The following is a 20,853-nucleotide window of genomic DNA, read 5'->3' on the forward strand; positions in this document are numbered from 1 at the left end:
ACCCCCGGACAGCTAACATCTAAGCTATAATCAATTAAAAAGAAATAAATGGCTCTTCAAATTTATATTTACATATACAAACTGAACATTAAAATACCTTCCTTTACCCGGTTTAAACGGCTACTTTTATATGACTTCAGAGGCTGACTGCATCCTTCACAAGAATGATACGGAAATATCCCATCGCAACAGATGCAAAATCCATCATTGTGTCACCCAGGTGCATACCACTGTTCATACACATCTATCATCAGACATTGATCTGCCTCACGCAATGCTGGTTTAAATTTAACTCTCGCAGGAGATGCATTACAAAATGCAGGTAGACATGCATCCAAATGGTTGACTCCATTTTTTAAATAAAGCCTTTTGTATATGCCATACATGTACTGTTTAAAAGCTAAGTCAATACTGTACCTGGTTATTTCTTCTTTAAGCTTACATGGATCTTCAGCATAGAATTTAATACCAAAATACAAAGTATATGGAGGTCCAGCTAAAATAAGAAATAGAAATTAATTAGATTTAACATAATAATTAGGCAAAGTAGTGTAATATTATACAACTATTAAAAATTCTATTTCCAAAAATATTTACAAGCAATTTACTAAATAAGGGGTTAATATCCAAAATATGAGGAACTCATACAACTCAATAGCAAAAACAAAACAATAAATAAATGGGCAAAGCACCTAAATAGATATACAAATGGCCAACTGATACACAAAAAGGTGCTCAATATTGCTAATCAACAGGGAAATGCAAATCAAAACCACAATGAGGCATCCCCTTACACCTACAAGAATAGCTATTATCAAAAAGACAACTGTTGGTGGGAATGTAAAAAAATGTTAAAAAAAATAAAAAAGACAAAAGTGTTCGTGAGAATGTAAATTGGTACAGCCATTATGGGAAATAGATGGAAGTTCCTCAAGAAATTAAAAATAGAGCTACCATGTGATCCAGCAATCCCACTACTGGGTATTTATCCAAAAGAAATGAAAGACAGATCTCAAAGAGATATCTACATTCCCATGTTCATTGCAACATTAGTCATAATAGCTAAGATATGTAAGCAATCGAAGTGTCCATCAATGAAACAATAGATAAATAAAATGTGGTATACCCACACCCACACACAATGGAATATTATTCAGCCATAAAAAAGAAGGAAATACTCCAATTTGAGATAACATGAATGAAACTTGAGAATTATGTTAAGGTGAAATAAGCCAGACACAACAAATACTACTTGATCTCACTTATATGTGGAATCTAAAATAGTCTCACACAATATAAAATAATATTGAATGTGAACTGTAACTGAAAACAAAATTTTAAAAAACTAAAAAATATATAAAATAAAATAGTCACACGCATAGATGCAGAGGGTAGAATGGTGGCTGCCAGAGGCTGGGGAAGGGGGAATGAGAAGATGTTGGTCAAGAGTATGAAGTTTCAGTTATACTAGATGAATGAGTTCTGGGAATCTAACATACAACCTGGTGATGTTAGTTATTGACAGTGTGTTATATATTAGAAATATGCTAAGAGGATAAAATTTAAATTTTCTCACACATACTGGTAACTATAAAGATGTGATAAATAAGTTATTTAGCTTGATTATGCTAATCTTTTCACAATGTATGCATATATCTAAACATTAAGTTGTATACCTTAAATACATACAATTTTTACATGTCACAGCTATCTCAATAAAGTTATTTAAAAATTATACTCACCAAGAATTTCTAAAGACAAAAGGAAATATAAAATGAAGTAGGACTTCAACTATGCAGGTATCTGTGTATGTATGGTCTATCCCAGTGGTTGGCAAACTCATTAGTCAACAGAGCCAAATATGAACAGTACAAAGATTGAAATTTCTTTTGAGAGCCAAATTTTTTAAACTTAAACTATATAGGTAGGTACATTGTTATTAACTTAATTAGGGTACTCCTAAAGCTTAGGAAGAGCCACACTCAAGGGGCCAAAGAGCCACATGTGGCTCGCGAGCTGCAGTTTGCAGACCACGGGTCTATCCTATATAATAGAAGGCTAATATGCAAATTGTCCCCTCGACCAGGAGTTTGACTGGGAATTCAACCAGGAGTTCGACCAGGGGGCGGGCCGGCTGGCCAACAACCCGAGGCCCCTCCCCGCAGCTGGCCTGGCCCGATCGGGGTGGGCCAGCCAGACCCCATCCATGGCCTCTAGTGTGTTCATAAACACAGAAGAAAAGGCAGGACCGAATATATTAGAATGTTACTAGTTCTTATCTCTGGTTAGTGAGGTTATGCACAATTTTTATTAATTTATTATTTTCCACATTTTCTATAACATACATGCATTTTCTTCATAATGAAGAAAGATTATTTATAAAGAAACTAAATGGTTTTAAAAACCATCCACCTATCACTATTGCAAAAAATGTCAAAAAAAATCTACAGAAAGATGGAAACAACTTAAATGCAACTGTTTAAATGTGCAGAGGGAGGATGGGGAAAGGTCATTAATCTACATTTCTGATTGCAGAAATATGACCTCTTTTGTGGAAAAGAGAGTTATCTATTAAATTATTTTCCCCTAAAACACATAAAAAATTACTAACAGTGGCAAGCTTTCCCCACAGCTATATTGAGGTAAAAGTGACAAATTAAATTGTAAGATACGTAAAGAGTGCAAGGGGATGCTTTGATATCCGTATACATTGTGAAAGTGTTTCCTCCATCAGGTGAACTAACACATCCGTCCCCTCGCGTATTAACCATTTTTCCCAAGGAGAACATTTATTCTACCCTTAGCAAAATTGATCTGTTAGAAATATTTTACCATGTATACTCTTACCTTTTTAGAAAAAAAAATTATCAGTGAAACTATGTGGATTAGGGTCAACATATGTCTCATTCTTAAACTTTTCTGAATCTAAGAATGTGTTCTTACATATTTAAAAAGGCATTTCTCATCTCAATCACGTACGAGACACAAGAACTATATGCACAAATACCAAATATATATGAAACAAAGCCTGGAAACGTACCTACATGGGCCAACATAAAATAGTTAAACACTCATATTGTGGAAGAGGGCACAAGCCCCTTGGGTGCCAACCACAATATATTATGCTTTTCCTAGAAATATCTCCATTTCAGAGAGTATGAATCTAACCCGCACTCTCTGCAAGCTGCACACTTCACAGCGGTGTGTTAAATAGATCTTATATTAAAACTGTTTTAAACAGATTTGCTACCTGGTGCACTGATTGGTGATCAGAGTTTCTAATTTCTTCTTCAACAAAAGCTCTCCCACACAAATAAAAAAGGTATAAAGTATGCACTTCAGTAAAAATACTTCCACCTACTCCTGTGACCCTCGGTCTTTGATAGTGTGCAGTAGACAGAAAGACTAGTAGACTAGTTTTCCTATTTTCATTGTGTCTTAGATTCAGAACTATAAGTCTCATGAGTAAATTAATTCAAAAACTTTAGAAGTTGGGGAAAGGAAATTAAATGGAACAAAGGTAATAAACCCATAATGCACTTTTAATATACAAACTACATCAGTATTTACTATTATTATGACCCACACATGCTATGCTTGTAGAACCCCATTGCCCTGTCCCTGGGACACAGAAGACAACCGAGACTACAGCCCCGCTCCTCTCCCTCATCCGGGTAGGCACTCCTTATGCTAGAGCTTCTTTAAAAACTAAATTCTAAAAGAAACTTTGTTGTAATTTTTTACCATTAGAGTTGATCCATATGTTTGATTTCTACGTTAACCACTGTGCTTCTGACAAGCACACCCCTCTCCCTGAATATAGATGTCAAGGAGGCACAGACTATTAAATATTAAATATTTAGAAGAGCCAGGAAGTCCACCCTCTGCTGATCCATCTTTGTCAATCAAGCCCCGTGTTACTGAGCAGATGGGTAGGCCTGTGCCTGCAGGCCACTGGGGTTGGTATCTGGGGGCAGGAAGAGCACAGATGCTGCTGAGACTGTGCACAAAGGAAGACGGCCTCGTCCCAAGTCCAGAGCTGCTTTTATCCTCTGGAACATGACAGATTACACCCTCCTGATCAACCAGCCACTTCAAACGTGTTTGGTGATGAGCAGTAATGCAGAAGTTTGAAAAATACACAATTGGAAACATTTGGTTTGGGCTAATTTTCTTAAAGGACTTATAGCCCACTTATACATAAAATGGCGTGTGTTCTAAATATAAGACATCATTACCATTTGATTGCATTTGGTAAAGTACAAAAATGTTTCCTAAACATCTGATTCTCGACAGCCACCTGGTAATGTACGCAAGGCAGTTGAAGCTCCAAGGAGGTAAGTTCCCAAGATCACAGGGATCACAAACTAAGAATCAAGTTTGCTCCTGGAGTTCAGTGCTTTCTGGCCACTATTCCATACAGCCTCTCCGGGAAGAAATTATAATAACTATAGAATGAGCAAAATCTTTCATAAACATCACTGTTTTATAGATCAATCAAAGGCCGTGGAAATGGACATTTTTGGAGCAAGGCTGTGTCTAAGACTGACTATAAAACTAGGTGCTAATGAAGCAAATTCCCAAGTTATTATGATCTTGAATCCATGTCTTTCCACAATCTACCTTTAAGAAACCCTTATGCAAAGTAAGTTAATATTGTTTCACTTTAGCAAAATATATAGAAGCCAGAAGCTGGGAATCCTCTAATCTACCTTTTAAAGACTAATTTCAAGACCTTTAATGGTAATAAAAAGTCCCCCAGCCCGACTGGAGTGACTAGTGGTTGAGCGTCGACCTATGAACCAAGAGGTCACAGTTCGATTCTGGGTCAGGGCACATGCCTGGGTTGCAGGCTTGATCCCCAGTGGGGTGCATGCAGGAGGCAGCCAATCGATGATTCTCTCATCATTGATGTTTTTCTTTCCCTCTCCCTTCTTCTCTGTGAAATCAATAAAAACATATATATATATATATATTTAAAAGTCCCCCATTAACACAGAGATTAATAAATCAAGACTTGCCCATGAGAATCCTGGTGACTAGCAAATGTTGTCATTTTTGTCGCTATTCCTTCTGACTGATAGATACCACATCTACTGAAGATGTGAGAGCCATTCTCCTCCATTAATTATCAAACTATCTCATGAGATAAAAAATAAAGATTAGTATTCTTCAGTTAAATAATCTTTCTTCAATGGTAATATCAACGTTTTATTCTTTTTTAAATGTATTTTTATTGATTTCAGAGAGGAAGGGAGAGGGGGAGAGGGAGGAGAGAAAGAGGGAGAGGGAGGGAGGGAGGGAGGGAGGGAGGGAGAGAGAGAGAGAGAGAGAGAGAGAGAGAGAGAGAGAGAAACATCAATGATGAGTGAGAATCATTGATCGGCTGCCTCCTGCACGCCCCCTATTGGGGATCGAGCCTGCAACCTGGGCATGTGCCCTTGACTGGAATCGAACCTGGGACCCTTCAGTCTGCAAGAGGACACTCTATCCACTGAACCAAACTGGCTAGGCTAGGGTAAGGGCACTTCTTAATTACAGACTTGGCAAAGTGAATGGTATGACAAAAACTACTCTAACTCAAGACACGCAAGCGCTTTAAAAGGTAAGATATCCACCTTTTTCCAAATCAGAGCCTCTCTGCCTTTTCTATTTTAAGGTGAAAATTGAAAGATAAGCAACTAGAAAATTAACTGAAGTCATCAGCAGGAATACACCAAGCAAAATTCAATACTAAGATCCTCTCAGTTTTTATCAACTGGAATTTCATCAGTGTTTGCAGAGACCCAGCAATAAACACACACCCATTTCCAGATTCTGGCACCTAAGAACTCATACTCATCCCCGCAGTACTGGAGCCTATTCTATACCCAACTAACCATGGGCATGATATCATTCTCAAGGCATCTCTTAACAAGGTTAAAATTAAATACCTACTAAAAAAATAAAAATAAATTAAATACCTACTGTTGATCAGTTCTTTGTGTTCAGCAAGGGTTTTTGCAGGATCCAGCCAATACTGTGTGAGGAATAAAAGGGTAATTATAAGAATTAGTTGCTTTTCATTAGCCTTTACTTCAAAAACATTTGAAAAGTGTTATTTTAAATGACATTTAAATAATAAGGAAAGCATTTAGTTTGTCATATACACACACAAACATACATAAGAGCTTTCTGTGGCTACAACATTAAAAGAAAACGATGTCAACGTTCAGAGAGCAGCAGAGAGGAGAAACAGTACCTCTAGGTTCTTAGTTGCATTCTAGAGCTAACTGCAATATTAAGATTTTGGTGAGCCCTAACCGGTTTGGCTCAGTGGATAGAGCGTCGGCCTGTGGACTCAAGGGTCCCAGGTTCGATTCTAGTCAAGGGCATGTACCTTGGTTGCGGGCACATCCCCAGTAGGGGGTGTGCAGGAGGCAGCTGAATCGATGTTTCTCTCTCATCGATGTTTCTAACTCTCTATCCCTCTCCCTTCCTCTCTGTAAAAAATCAATAAAATATATTTAAAAAAAAAAAAGATTTTGGTGAATGTGTCTTACTGCTTTGGGTGGCAAAACAATGGCCATAGGGAATGCCGCCCAAGTCTCTTTCCAAAATCTCCATCACAGCCCCACCTACAGTTAGGTATGTCTCCCTGACGTCCTCACCCTCTTCACTTCCAGTCCCGTCTCTTACAGGTGTTGCTGCTAGATGGAAGAAAGAAAGCTAGCAAATAAAATCAAATCCTGCTGACGTGTCCAGCAGAGGTGGCTCAGCACAGTGGCTGAGGGTCTGCGTCCCAGGGCTGACCCAACTGGATTCTGCCCTGGCTCTCCCCTCATCATCACCGTGGCACTAGGAATAAGGTACTGGACCGTCTCCGAACCTTCCTCATAGGCTTGCTGTGAGGATTAAATAAGTTAATTCATGGACAGTCTTCAGAATAGTCCCTGTTTCATACTAAGTTTGCAACACATGCTAGTAGTGGTGATGATGATGATGATGATGATGATGATGATGTGAAGGTGTGAGATCATTCTTAATTATTGCCTTTAACCAGCCTATGATACTTGCTTATTAATTCAAATTAATCTTTAATGAACAGAATCTTAGACAGTGATGGGAGAATTTTTGGCCTAGGCCTCACGCTTGTGAAATAAAATCACTGAAAGGACAAGAACACACCTTCAGCCCCATCTCTCCCCCTGCAGGAAGAGCAAGCAGACGCACAGAGGAGGGGACATCTGGGTTCCCCTAGAAATACACACTGGGGGGACTCTCCTCGGCTATCCTTGCCAAATACTGGAATCCCGAGGGCCTAGCTAACCAGTTTCCATTTTCTTACGCTTCTGAATGAATAAGGGTCAATTCTCACAGCAGGGAGGTAGGAGCCGGTCCACCCTGAGCCACTGCATTCACAGCACTTGCGTTCACCTGTTGAAAACATCCCCACTCCCCCGACACTCCTGGGTCAGGAATCAAGGATCAAAAAAGGAATCCAGAAGAACCCTCCTGCCCAGGTCCCCCTTCCCTCCCCTCTGCTTGCCCTGCTATATAACAGTAGCAGTGATTATAAATATGAATTATAACTTCTTGTGCAATCCCCGTACCTTTTATTCCTAATTTCATTTAATATAATAATAATAATAATAATTACTCATACTAAATATGTGTCATAATCATTTCATTATAATATTTTATTACAGGACTAAACTGTACTCATATATATGTATAATCTCCACTATTTGCACTCACAGAAGTAACATATCTATACAGCAATGTTTAATATTCTGCTTCTTATCATTTCTCAATTGTTGAAAGTCTAAAATCACTCACTTTTAAAATAAATTTTAAAAAGATATTTGAAGTAGAGGCTATAATTAATGAATTGCTTTTGGAGCCCACAGTGACAAAAGATGTGGCTCTAGTGTTAAAATAATCATTCATATGGAAACACTGATTCATACAAGTAGAGAAAATCAACCCAAATGTTAAGCTGTGTGTTGGACACAGAGCAGACCCGTTCCTCTACTAAGTACATAAAGCTATGAACACTCCTCATGAAATGGAAACAATAGGTGGGCTGACTATTTCTTGCCACTGATGTTAAATAAAAAGGTTTGGCTACCCCTGGATTTTTCAAAGGAGATGAAAACACACACAACTAACCACTTTTAAACACTTGCCTTCAGTACCATGAGGAATAAATTTCTGTTGTTGAAAAAAATAATAAAATAAACAATTGCATTAGACTTCTATTGCTGTAGCAAAGTTTCACAAACTTAGAGGCTTACAGCAATACCCATTTATGAGCTCCAAGTTCTGAGATAAGGCGATTTCTCACAAGACCAAAATCAGGATGTCAGCTGGCTGGGTCCCGGAGGGTTATTTGGTGAGGACACCCTATCCATAAGAGCGCTTCAGGGAGGGGACTTGCAGTTGAGCCCTTGGCTCTCCATTTCCACCCCCCTAGTGTCAAGGATGCATAATGTTAAGCCTTTCCCCACACTTAGACCTGAGGACTCGGTGAGCGCTTCGGGCTAGAAAGAGGGAAGGGAAGGGGCCTCTGGTCCGACTACTCCGTCTGATCTCACCTTGAAACTGGTAAGAACAGAAATTGGACGAAAGCTTCTCATCTCCCCTTCTAACATCATCATCCCAAGAAAACACATTTTACAGATTTCGAAAACCAATTTTTTTCTTTTTTGCCTCCAAAATGTTTTTCGGTCATTAAAAAGCCAGGTAAATAAAACAGAAAGGAAACTTAACTAATTGTAAGAGGAAAGACTGTTTAACCTACTAAAAATGTTCATATTACTGATAAGCTATACACTTTAAAAATAAATCCCTTTCCTTGAGAGCAAACTGATTTGTGAGATGAAACGTATAGTGAAGGTTCTGAGATGAGTTAGAAATTACAATTTTGAAGCAAAAAAAAAGGTCAAAACTCAGTAAAAGATGTTTGATCAGCTCACTGCACATTAGATATGCTGAGCATCAACTCAGCGCTCATCCTGCACAAATCTCATTTGATCCCAATGAAAACCCAGGGTTACAGAGGTCAGACAATGATAAATGCTCCAGGACATAACTAATAAACATAAGCCACCAAGTTTCATAAGCTAACATCTTAACATGTAAAACCCACTTACGCTCAACCAAGAGAAAGAAATGACCTTGAAACCAAAGCAGCCATACTAGGACCACATTTGTCACTGCTCATTATCAACAAGCAATCAAACATAGCACATCTGGTCACCATGAAACACATCAGGCAGTTATTCTATAACCAATGAGAAAAAAGGGCACAAGAATTTGCCAATGAACATAGTATCCCAATTTTAACAACTACATCCAGAATATGCACCTACGTCCAGAATGGATGTCAGCTCTCAAATTGTATTATCATTCATTTAACATTTCCGGAATACCCACTATTGTGCTCTCTGTGTTATGTCAGACTTTGTCCTGGGTGGTGTGGGAAAACAAAGATGACTGAGACCTAGACCTAACCTTGAGGCACCCAAACATAGTAGGAGACAGGGACACAGAATTACAATCCAATGCTGTAGTGAGATAATAACACGTATAAGATGAGTGCTTAGGAGATAAAATTATGTACAAAGAAAATTACCTCTGCAGGGTGAGTGTAGGAAGGTGTCACTGAAGAGGGAACCTTTGAACAGTGTGTTTATAAATAAAAACTTTCCCAAAGTACAGAAATGGAGGAAAACAGAGCCTTAAATTTTTATACAAGTTATGTCTACCAGCTCAACTGCACTTAAAGGAAATGGGTTCATTTCTAACTGACAACACAGAATGCAATACTGCAGGTCCTTAATAGTTAAGTGCTATCCTGAAATTAGTGCTGCCAATGGCTAACAAATACTCAACTAAGAAATCAGTGTTCATGCAGGACTTCCAGAAAGAGAAATGGTCCATTCGGTCCTCCTGTCTGTCCTGGGCAGTGGGAAAGGAAGTAGCAGAGAGCTGAGCACAATTTACTGTGCACTAGGCTACAGAATGGCTTCTCTGAACTTCACTTTGGTATGAAGCCATTATACCCACAGAACCAGAAAATGGTCCTATCCTCTTTAACAGGATACTGAGATGCTTTTCAGGGACAACAGACCAAAACCACAAGGCACGAAGCTGACACATGCTCAGAGAACTGACCTCCAGCTGTGTCCAGAACCAGGCTTGTGCCCTCCCTGCCACACAGAACCAAAGAACCAGGACATAATGGGAACTTGAGCACGAGAACCCTTTAGAAGCAGAGGTTCCATGGCCCAAGGTCCTCCAATGAAAACTTGCCCGACCAGCACTTCTGCACACCTGTTCCCCTAACTCCTTACAAACTCTCCTGGAACTCTGAATCAGGGAGTTCAGGCTTTTGTTTTTTTTTCCTTTTCTTTTTCATTTTTCTAAACCTAACCCTAAAGGAGTCCAGGCTTTTAAGCAGTAGATTCCCATTCTCCTGGATGGCACTATCTACACCAGCCGTGGGCAAACTACGGCCCGCGGGCCAGATCCAGCCCGTTTGAAATGAATAAAACTAAAAAAAAAAAAAAAAAAAAAAAAAAAAAGACCGTACCCTTTTATGTAATGATGTTTACTTTGAATTTATATTAGTTCACACAAACACTCCATCCATGCTTTTGTTCCGGCCCTCCGGTCCAGTTTAAGAACCCATTGTGGCCCTCGAGTCAAAAAGTTTGCCCACCCCTGATCTACACTAATAAAAGAGATACATGTAAATTGATGTCACTCCGCTACGCCCACCAGCCAATCAGGATAAGTATGCAAATTAACCCAACAAAGCTAGCGGTTAATTTGCATATGCAGGCACCGGAGCAAAGACTGAAGGCTCCGCCCAAGCGAAGACTGAAGACAACTGAAGACTGAAGAGGCCTGGCTTCTCCACTGCGGCCGGAGCGGAGAAGCTTCGAGGCTTGCCTTGTCTGCTGTGGTCAGAGCGGAGAAGCCTCCAGGCTTGGCTTCTCTGCTGCGGCTGGAGTGAAGGCCTGGGTCCCGGAGGAAAACCAGTGCCGGCAGCCAGGGGAAGGAAGGCCTATTGCATGAATCTCTTCATTCAATGGGCCTCTAGTTCATCAATAGAATAATCAATCTTTCTCCATTACAATTCTCAGTATTTTAGAATTTGGCTCTGCTAGCTCCAGGTGGACAAATTCTTTCTGTTCTGTGACACAGTCTTGCCTACTCAGGCAGTCAGAAGGAAAGAGAGCCCTATCTCTCCTATTCTTTCTCAACATTCAATCTCTCAATCAATCACTCTTCCCCTTCCCTTTCCTCTTTGCTCTCTCTACAATCTCAAATTTATACCCAGCTAGACTGGATCCTGTTTTGTAGGAAGATAACATAACAATGAACAGACACAGCCCTTCTCTCTCATCCTGATTTCTACAGTGGGTTTCCTAAGACAGGAGAACATTAACAGACCTCAATCCCAATACCCAATCACTGAAAAGTCCAGACGACAGCTCTCCTGGCTCAGATGCCTTGTGAGGGTACAAGAGGCCAACAAGTAGGTGGTCTTACCTCTTCAGTCATGTCAGTCTTAATGGCATTTATGTAAACTGGGGAGAATGACAGATGGGCACAAGTTCCTTCTTTTTCTCTGACAGTCTTGGCTAAACGCCCTGAGCGTGTTTCATTCACCGTGGCTAATAATGTCTCAATTTCATCAATATTCTAGGTAACAGGACAGGATCTTAAAACTCTAACAATGTCCAGTAAATCAATAACCTAACCTTCAAAAATTCAGGGGCCAACCTTTCATTTGACAACTGTTCTTTTGCTGTCTCCTAGAGTTCTAATAGAATGAGCCCTAAAATGTTTTAGTAGAGCAAGGACAGCATGGAATAGTAAAAGCTTTGCTGCATCTTTTTAAAAAAAAAATATTTTTATTGATTTCAGAGAGAAAGGGAGAGGGAGAGAGAGAAACATCAATGATGAGAGAGAATCATGTATTGGCTGCCTCCTACATGCCCCCCACTGGGGATTGAGCCCACAACTTGGGCATGTGCCCTGACCAGGAATCGAACCGTGACCTCCTGGTTCACTGAGCCACACTGGCCGGGCCTTTACTGCATCTTATTTCACACAGGTTATAATGCTAATTTTCCTTTGGAGAATTTAAGAACACTACAATGATATTTCCTATCGATCAAAAAAAGGCTTTACATACACACCCAGCTTTTGTCACTATAACAAAACAACCCTTTGATCTAAGGGAGTATAAAGAGGGATGACCATCTATAAGGAACAATGGAGCCATTCCTAGGGAGTTCTAGGACTCAACATAATTTGCACATATGTTCCAAGAAACCCAGGGCTGTGGTGACAGCTATTTGTGCTTTTCCCAGTGCCCCTGTAGACAGATCTCAGGCCCTCTAAGTATCATTAACAGGATGTGGTTTTAATTTGCTCCTGGGTATGAATCACAGAAGCTTTGGGGTCTCAGGTAAAGTCACCATCACAGAGCCCTCACAGCAGGGATGAAAACAAGGACCTGTCATTGCACCATCTACAGTGAAGGGGGGTGGGGAATTGTAATCAGGCCTCCATTTCAACAAAACTGGATTCCATTGAATCACTGTAGGACCATCTGGCTCCTTATGAATTATCACTGGCCCCAGTTCTCATCCATGGACCCTGGCCCCACTCTAAGAGTTATAGGGATAATAATAACAATAGCTAACAGTTATTAAATGCTCATTTTATTTACTCCTTTAACTCTTTTAAAAAGTCTAATGAAGTGGGAACTACTATAATTACCATTTTACAAGGGAGAAAACGAAAACCTGAGGTATTGAAACAACTTGCAGGAAAGTACAGAATAGCAGATCCAAGGATGAGGAACCCCCTGCATGTTAATCTCAGGCCAAGCCACCCTCTAGAGTACTGTCTGAAGAGGAATGCATAACCTCAATTTCAAGATTCTTACATACAACCACCAGCTCCTCTTTTCTCAGCTCACTCCTTTCTCATATTCTGATTCCAGCAGGACATGAAATTCCAGGATCCTACTCTCTTTTCACAGTTCCTCCTTCCTGCTCCCTGCAAGCCCTCACTTCCTCTCTATTCATTATAGTCATTCACTGGCGGATAACCTTGCACAATCTTCCCTCTACAACCACTGGGAAAAACATACCAACTCTCTGCCCTCTCAGGCCAGCACCAGAGAAGCTGACAGGAACTGGAGACTCAAACTGCATAGCCATAGCTGGGCTCCATTTAAATTCGTTATCAGTAACCCAAGGGGACCCAGAATCCCACCACACTTCATTCTTGCACTTGTCTGGGTGACTCCTTCCCCGTTTCTCACCCTTAGCTGATGATCTCTTGATAATGTCTCTGAGAAAACAGAAGCCATCAGAAGAGAACATGCATGCCTTCTCACCAAATCTACCAACCTCTCTGTATCTGGGCTGAGGTCCTGTCTTCTCTATTTCTATGGACAAACTGTCCATGCTCCACTTAAGCTCCTCCCTTATCTATTCAGAAACAGCTCCAAGCAAATTCCCGCTCTCCTTCCAGCACCAAAGTTTTCCTTTCTGTAGAATCATTCCTAGGAGAATACAAGACTTTATTTCTCCCATATTCAAAAAATTAAAAACACCTTTTAACCCCTATATCTTCTTATTTCACTTCTATACTCTGGGGTATATAAAACCATTGTTTCATACTATGTCTGCTCTCCTCCCTCTTAAACACTTTACAACCCTCTCCAGTGACGCCTTACAGTGACACCCACAGTGGCTAAATCTAATGACAGATGCAGAGTCTTCACCCACTTTCTTGAAACGCATTTGTCACCAGTTTCTAGAACATCTGTCTTCTACTTACACCTCACTGGCCACACCTTCACAATCTCCTTTGCTGGCTGCTCATTATCTCCTTAACCAGGAAAGGCCAGATTACCCTAAACTCACACCTTAGATCAAGGCTTGAAATGCCACTCATACAACTCCCAAATGCACAGCCAGATCAGAACTGTCCCCTGAATCCAACTGCCTACGTGACAGCTCCATTTAAGTGCCTATTAGAACTCAAACTTTGTACATTCAAAAGGGAAATGATGATTCTACTCCCTCCTAGAAAAACCTGTTCTCCTGCAGTCTTCCCCATCTCAGTAAATGGATAACACTCTTCCATTGGCGCCAGTCAAAATCTCTTTATCATCTATCTCTTCCATCCACCTGCAAGTACTGCTGGCTCTATGCTAGAAATAGAAACAGAAATAGAAACAGAATTCTCACCACGTCCAGGTCCAAGAAGCCATCACCATTCACCTGGATTGCTTTTTTTTTTTTTTTTTAAAGTGAATCATTGTTTGAGAAAGCACGTCTGGCAGTTTGGGCCTACACTTTTGGCCCCCATAAGGCTGGGGACCAAGAACAAACTACTTCGAGCCACTGCCAGGCTGCCAACTGACAAGCAGAACTTGGGGTATTAACAGTACAAAGAGTGACAAAACTGAAGTGATGGCTTTCTCTCACGAGCTTTGAAAAACAGCAGTCCAGGCTATAAAAGTCTAGAAGCATCGCTCACCTGGATTTCTTAAACAAGTCCTTTAATGGTATCCCTGCTTCTACCTTAGTAGTTGGAGGGATTCTTTAAAGCATAGGTCAAATCAGTTTACTCTTCTGTTCAACATCCTCCAGTGGTTTCCCTCCTTACTAAAAGTAAAATCCAAAGTCCCTATGATGGTCTACAAGGCCCTACACAATCTGGCCCCACTCCCTTCATTCTCCACTATGCATTTTAGGAAGGAGACAGCAGAGAGGACCTCGAGAAGACTGTTTGTGGAAGCTTCAGGGCCTCCAGGAGGCGGAGGGGAGGGCCTACTGGAAAGCAAAGAGAAACCTGTTAGGAGGAGGAAGAAAGAGGACCTTATGGGAAGGCAGATATTTAGCAATGCTGCTGCGTGTGGCAACATGGAAAATAAAAGAGGTACCTAATGAAGTGGGTGATCCAGATAAGATTGCAGGCAGACTGTTGAAAGTGCAGACTGGCTTCTTTGCTGCCTATAATGAAATGCAAGAGGAGAGAGATAAGCTTTAAAAAAGAAGAAGAAGAAGAAAAATTGCTAAATATAAATGCCAGGACTTACTGGGCTTGAAATAGAGGTTTCTCATCCCTAGACTTATCAGAAGGCAAATGGTGCTACCATTAAGAAGTGACTTCTGGGCAAAGACTGAATAAAGGGTGCTCAGGAAAACATGACGGTAAATGTAAAACTCTTTATCACGTCCTCAAAAAAGATCTACTATGATGCCTCAGACCCTTTCAAACGAACAAAAGTTCTTCTAAAGGTCTTTAAGGTCATTGTTCCCCAATAGCCCTACAAAAAATCTAAGTTATTGTGGATAAAAAGGGGGTTCTAAAGAAAGAAAACTAATCTGTAGATCTGATCGTAAATTGCTAACTTTGCAGGTCACGGTAGTAGTCATGCCCCAGACATATAACTTTTTTAGCAAAATGTTTATTGTTGCCTTAAGCAAGGCCTATCCACTGTTCTAGGTCATCTATGTTAACGCATCTTTGAAATGCCAGAGTAATCCTCTTTTTCAGACCCTGTAGATGGAATCATCCTCAAAGGAGCACATAATCTTGACTTTCCTGTACCTTGCTTTCTCCCTCCATCATGTAATCTTCCTTAAATCCCCTCCTTAATTTCCAATGCATAAAAGAAACTGCAAAACTATCATTCTCGGGAGCATTTGAGATCTTGCTTCCCAGCAATTGTCATCAGTTTGGCTCAAATAAAATCCTTATGGCTTAGCCGGTGTGGCTCAGTGGTTGAGCACTAACCTATGAACCAGGAGGTCATAGTTCAATTCCCAGGGCACATGCCAGGGTTTCTTCTATCGCATGCTACACAACCTCTTAGTAGAGAACAATATTCTAAACAGCATCCAGTCGAAGGCAGCACAGTAAGAATTTCATATTTCTATAATTCCTTATAAGCCTACACATTTCCAAACTAACTTTCTAACATTTCAGTAAAGCTTTTTCCTTTTTTAAATATCAGAGAGGCTTTTCTCACCACTCAATGGAAGCAGCCTTCTAGTCTGGCACTTCATCTTATATTATTTTCAAAGCACCAATCACTATCTGATGTCAGAACACATATTTATAGTCTGTCTTTCCCCTGGAATATAAACTCCTTGAGACATGGACTTTGTCTCTTGTTGACCACTGCACTCTAGTTCCTGAGATGCAATGGTCACCCAGTAAATATCGGATCCATGATTGAATAGAAATGAGAAATAGCAGATGGTCTTCTCTCCTTACAGTCCAAGGCCAGGGTTGCTAATCAGGGTAAGGATATAATGCTAAAGAGTTTTAAACAAGTAATGTCCTCAGTAAACATCCTTGATAAAATCTTCTTCAACCAAAAAACTGATGAATATGTTATGTAGTAAGAAAAATTAAGCTTCCATATATTATCAGCTTTCAAAGGGCCTACTTTTGTTAACTCAAAGTTCACAGTCCAAAAGGTAAAGTGAGTAACTCTCACCTTCCACCCCTCCACCTTACCCCTAAAAGCACCTGCCCAACTTTGAACAATTCCTGGAGCACCTCTCTTACTGGAACAGGCCATATAAAAAATAGACAAACTAGTCACCTTAGCTTTCAGTGCTTGCAACATATTTTAAATTTTATAAAATTTAAGACTACTGGCACAACCCAATCAAATTCTTTTTATATTCATGGAGAAAATCCTCTTAAGATTCAGAACAATCCTATATAATAAAAGGATAATATGCAAATCAACCGAACAGCAGAACCACCAGTCGCTATGACACGCACTGACCACCAGGGGGCAGACACTCAACATAGGAGCTGCCCCCTGGGGGTCAGTGCGCTCTCACAGGGGGAGCGCTGCTCAGTCAGAAGCTGGCTCATGGCTGGCCAGCACAGCGACAGTGACGGAAGCCTCTCCCACGTCCACTGCAGCACTAAGGATGTCAGGCCCGCTCCCCACAGGACACCCTCCCCTCACCCCCCAAGACTCCCAAGAGGGCGCAGGCCAGGCTGAGGGACACCCCCCCCCAGCGCACAATTTCATGCACCAGGCCTCTGGTGTTAAATAAAGGTCAACTCAGAGGTTTGTATCAAACCTCTAGATTAAAATAAAAAAGACTAGTTTCCTATGATAATCAAGAAAATGTCCAGAATCATTAACCCTAAAACCACTACTTTCCTAGCCATTCCATTAATTGTCTGAAATGCCATTCTTCATATTTCTTTCTGATTTAACCTGGGAGGACAGTCTCATAAAATGTTCATAGTTAAGGGAACCAGCAATATTCCTGTCATACACTTACACAACTAAGGTGTGGGTCACAGAAATTACTGACAAGAAGAATGCCTAGCATACCTATGGCATATACAAATATACGTGGGCATGTATACATAGGGAGGTTTCTACCATTCCTGATAGTTTTGTTTTAAAGTATTTGCACCATTATCATTTTCAACTGTTCCACCTTTTATTTTATTTTTGGAGAAAAAAAGCACTGGGTGCTGTTAACGAAAAAGAACACTCTAGATAGAACTCAGTCCCTTACCTCCCTAAACCTAGAAAATTTATGAAAGCCACGGGATAAAATATTTTATTACACATGACCCATGGAAGACACCTTCATGCCTACTGTGATCAGCCATCTGAGAAGGAAATGGAAGGAAAAACAACAGCACATAAGTGAATTAAGTTCAAGATGAATCCCGGAGCCGACTCTAAACAAATCTAGGTCTTTCAAAAGCATTTTGAATCCATGTCAAAATCAACACATAGAACAACGAAACTGAAGAACAACCAAAGCATGCTCTGCTCCCCAGGTGCCCCAGTGAGGAAAGCGTCCAACACGCCAAGCGGCTTTGTGGGTGGCAGCTAGACACGTCCCTCTCTGCACTTCCCAGGGTTCTTTCAAGCACATCAGCTGCTGAATTCTCATGATGCATCACATGACTGCTCAGAAGAGCTCAGATCCACTTTCTTCAGAAAGTGGTTCCCCCAAAAAACTTACTGCTTTATAAAAATACAGTTTATGATAAGCAAGTTTTTGTTTGTTTGTTTGTTTGTTTGTTTGTTTTAAGTGATGGGATCCACAGCCACAAAGCTCCCGGTGACATTACCTGAACTAAATCCTCATATTCTTTCTTCTACCACATACTACACTACCTCAGCAGACTCAGAATATCATATTTCTGCCCAGCCAGTGTGGGTCACTGGTTGAGCATTGACCTATGAACCAGGAGGTCACGGTTCAATTGCACATGCCCAGGTTGCAAGCTCAATCCCCAGTAGGGGACACAGTCAATCAATGATTCTCTCTCATCATTAATGTTTCTATCTCTCTCTCCCTCTCCTTTCCTTGCTAAAATCAGTAAATATATATATATATATATATGAAATCATATTTCTTTCTATAATTCCTTACAATCCCACACATTTCCAACTTAACTTTCTAATATCTCAGTAAAGCTTTTTTCTTTTTTAAATATAGGTCAAATCTGGTTTAAATGAACTGGAAAGGCCTTTTGTAAGAGAAATAAGGCAGCAAACTAAAAGACCACCAGGCGAGGACACAGCAGACAGACATGGAAAGGAGAGGGGAGGAGGGTGCTCTTGTCAGTCTCACCTCCACCTGGCCTGGCCCACACTGTCTATAGGTAGAGTTCTTTCCTTCACTAATATTATGGGTCCCTCAGTGGGCGGTAACAGAAGGTGGTAACAGAGTGATAACAGGACACAATCCCTCCCCTCAGCTTCCATGCACAGTCTTTCCTAAAACTGACCTACCTGAGAATAGCACTGAGTTAAGATGCCAGTTCTCCTTTCCACTGCAGTCCCCGTCCACAATCCACCTTCCCCAATTTAAAGGAGAAATGCACCCCTCACCCACTTTCATCTCTCTATGGCACATTCGCCCTAGGTGTAAAAATCCAGGGAGCAGAAACATAGGAACATCTTAAAATACCAATGTTAGCAAAGTTGCCTTTAATAAAGACAGCATAAATCATGCCTTTTCCTACTAAACATATTTCTGGTACAGATTAGACGAGGGGATAGCAACATGGTGCTTTGGCTCATAGTTGGGTTGTTTTGAATTCCGATATATCATACAGTAGGCAGCAGCGGGAGTGATGATTTTCATGTCACGATCTTGTAACTTCCATCTTCTCACTACAATCAAAATATACGCAGCTCAGGAGGAAGACTCCCATAAGAATAAAACAAATCAAAGCCTCTCTCATCTAAGCGACAAAACAAAGCACTGTGCTTTCTCTGTCTAACCATCTCAGAAATATAATTCCAAAGTGAAATACTTTTTGCTGAACACATGTTGACATTTTTATTTAAATTGACAAATGACAGAAAAGCAAGCTGGTTTGGCTGACTGGTCTTGCCAAAGAGTTATATGTTGGACATATTCCATAAAGTGAATGAACTAATTCTGCAGCTCCAAAATCTGATGAATATAAAGTACATAATTAGATAAAAGCACTTTATCAAACATCTTGTATGGGCAAATGTACATTAAAGTTAACAATTTTTAATTTCCCTAATCCTTTCCAACTAAATTGGATTAAATCACATGCCCTTAAGTAGAAGAGGAAAAAGGCACAATTCTCTTTTGATCAATCTTGGTAAAGCATATTTAAACATATTTCCCAGAAATTGTGAAACTGAATTACTACCATGATTAACAAATCATTTGCAAGTCAGGCAGGTTTTCAGTTCATTGCTTTCAAGTAAGTAAATTGAAGGAGGGACCCAATGAGTGGGCTGAGAAATCCCTTCTGTCAGGAACCTAAGGAAAGAGGTGAAGGGAGGGGTCGGAAGGTAAAAACTTCCAGTTATAAAATAAATAAGTCATGGGGGTGTAATGTATAGCATGGTGACTATAGCTAACAATGTTGTAGCACCTATTTAAAAGTAGCTAAGAGAGTATACCTTGAAAGTTCTCATTACCAAAATAATATATATGTGGTGATGGATGCTAACTAAATTGATATGGTGATCTTTTTGCAGTATAAACAAATATGAAATCATTGTTGTACAACTGAAAATAACAAAAATGTTGTACTAGTATGTCAATTACACCTCAGTAAAATAAAATAAAGATTTAGAGGGGAAGATGACAGCTACATTTCATTTGAGGTACCTGATAGATTATTAAAAATCCTCTTAGATGACAAATCACTGTAAATTTTGGTATATGACTCAGAAGTTGAAGAAATCGCATGATCTTCCTTTATCATACTTCTTCCTTTCCTATTTACCTATTTAAGCAAATTAGGCTACTCAGTGTTCGTTTATATTAAAAATATAGGAATAAAATTGTTGTTAGTTTTTATTTAAATTCTGTAAAATCACTGCTCTCAAGAACGTAAGAAAACAAGCAGGTCTGGAGGGGGAGATGATGACTTCCATTTGAATACGTTGCGTTTGAGGTACCTGAGAGACATCCAAATACAGAATAAGAGTGAACACTTACATCACACTGACCACACAACTTAAAGCACTAGTCTGCATGTTTTACACAGACTTGTTTAACCCTCAGCTACCACCCTTGAGTTGGTACTTCTACTATCCCAACTTAAAAATGGGGAAACTGAGGCACAGAGAAGTTAGGAGACTTCCATTGCCACACAGCTCTCCCATGTACTACAGAATATGTGAATCCAGATGTCTAGATCCAGAGTCTGTATTCTTACAAAGTATAATCCTCTTGGGATGTCTGGATTGGAAATAGGAATTTTAGGGTCAGTTGTATTATTAGATAGTAATTCACACCACAGAGCAGACAAGATTACATAGGAAGAGTGACACAG

The 20,853-nt window shown here is 40.1% G+C and overlaps 1 protein-coding gene across 2 annotated transcripts in view; it reads right to left on the reverse strand.

Moving 5' to 3' along the window:
- EPB41L4A (erythrocyte membrane protein band 4.1 like 4A) overlaps nt 1–20,853 on the reverse strand; it is a 215,998-nt gene that overhangs the window by 95,944 nt on the left and 99,201 nt on the right. For both annotated transcript variants that reach the window (XM_070412445.1, XM_070412444.1), the window contains exons 4-5: nt 5,968–6,019; nt 418–496 (exon numbers count right to left, since the gene is read on the reverse strand). In XM_070412445.1, the coding sequence (XP_070268546.1) occupies nt 418–496; nt 5,968–6,019 (131 nt within the window). The remainder of the gene's footprint in view (nt 1–417; nt 497–5,967; nt 6,020–20,853) is intronic.

This window comes from Myotis yumanensis, unplaced genomic scaffold (genome assembly GCF_028538775.1).
Source record: "Myotis yumanensis isolate MYYU_CA2020_CCGP unplaced genomic scaffold, mMyoYum1.0.hap1 SCAF_4, whole genome shotgun sequence".
Taxonomy (NCBI): domain Eukaryota; kingdom Metazoa; phylum Chordata; class Mammalia; order Chiroptera; family Vespertilionidae; genus Myotis; species Myotis yumanensis.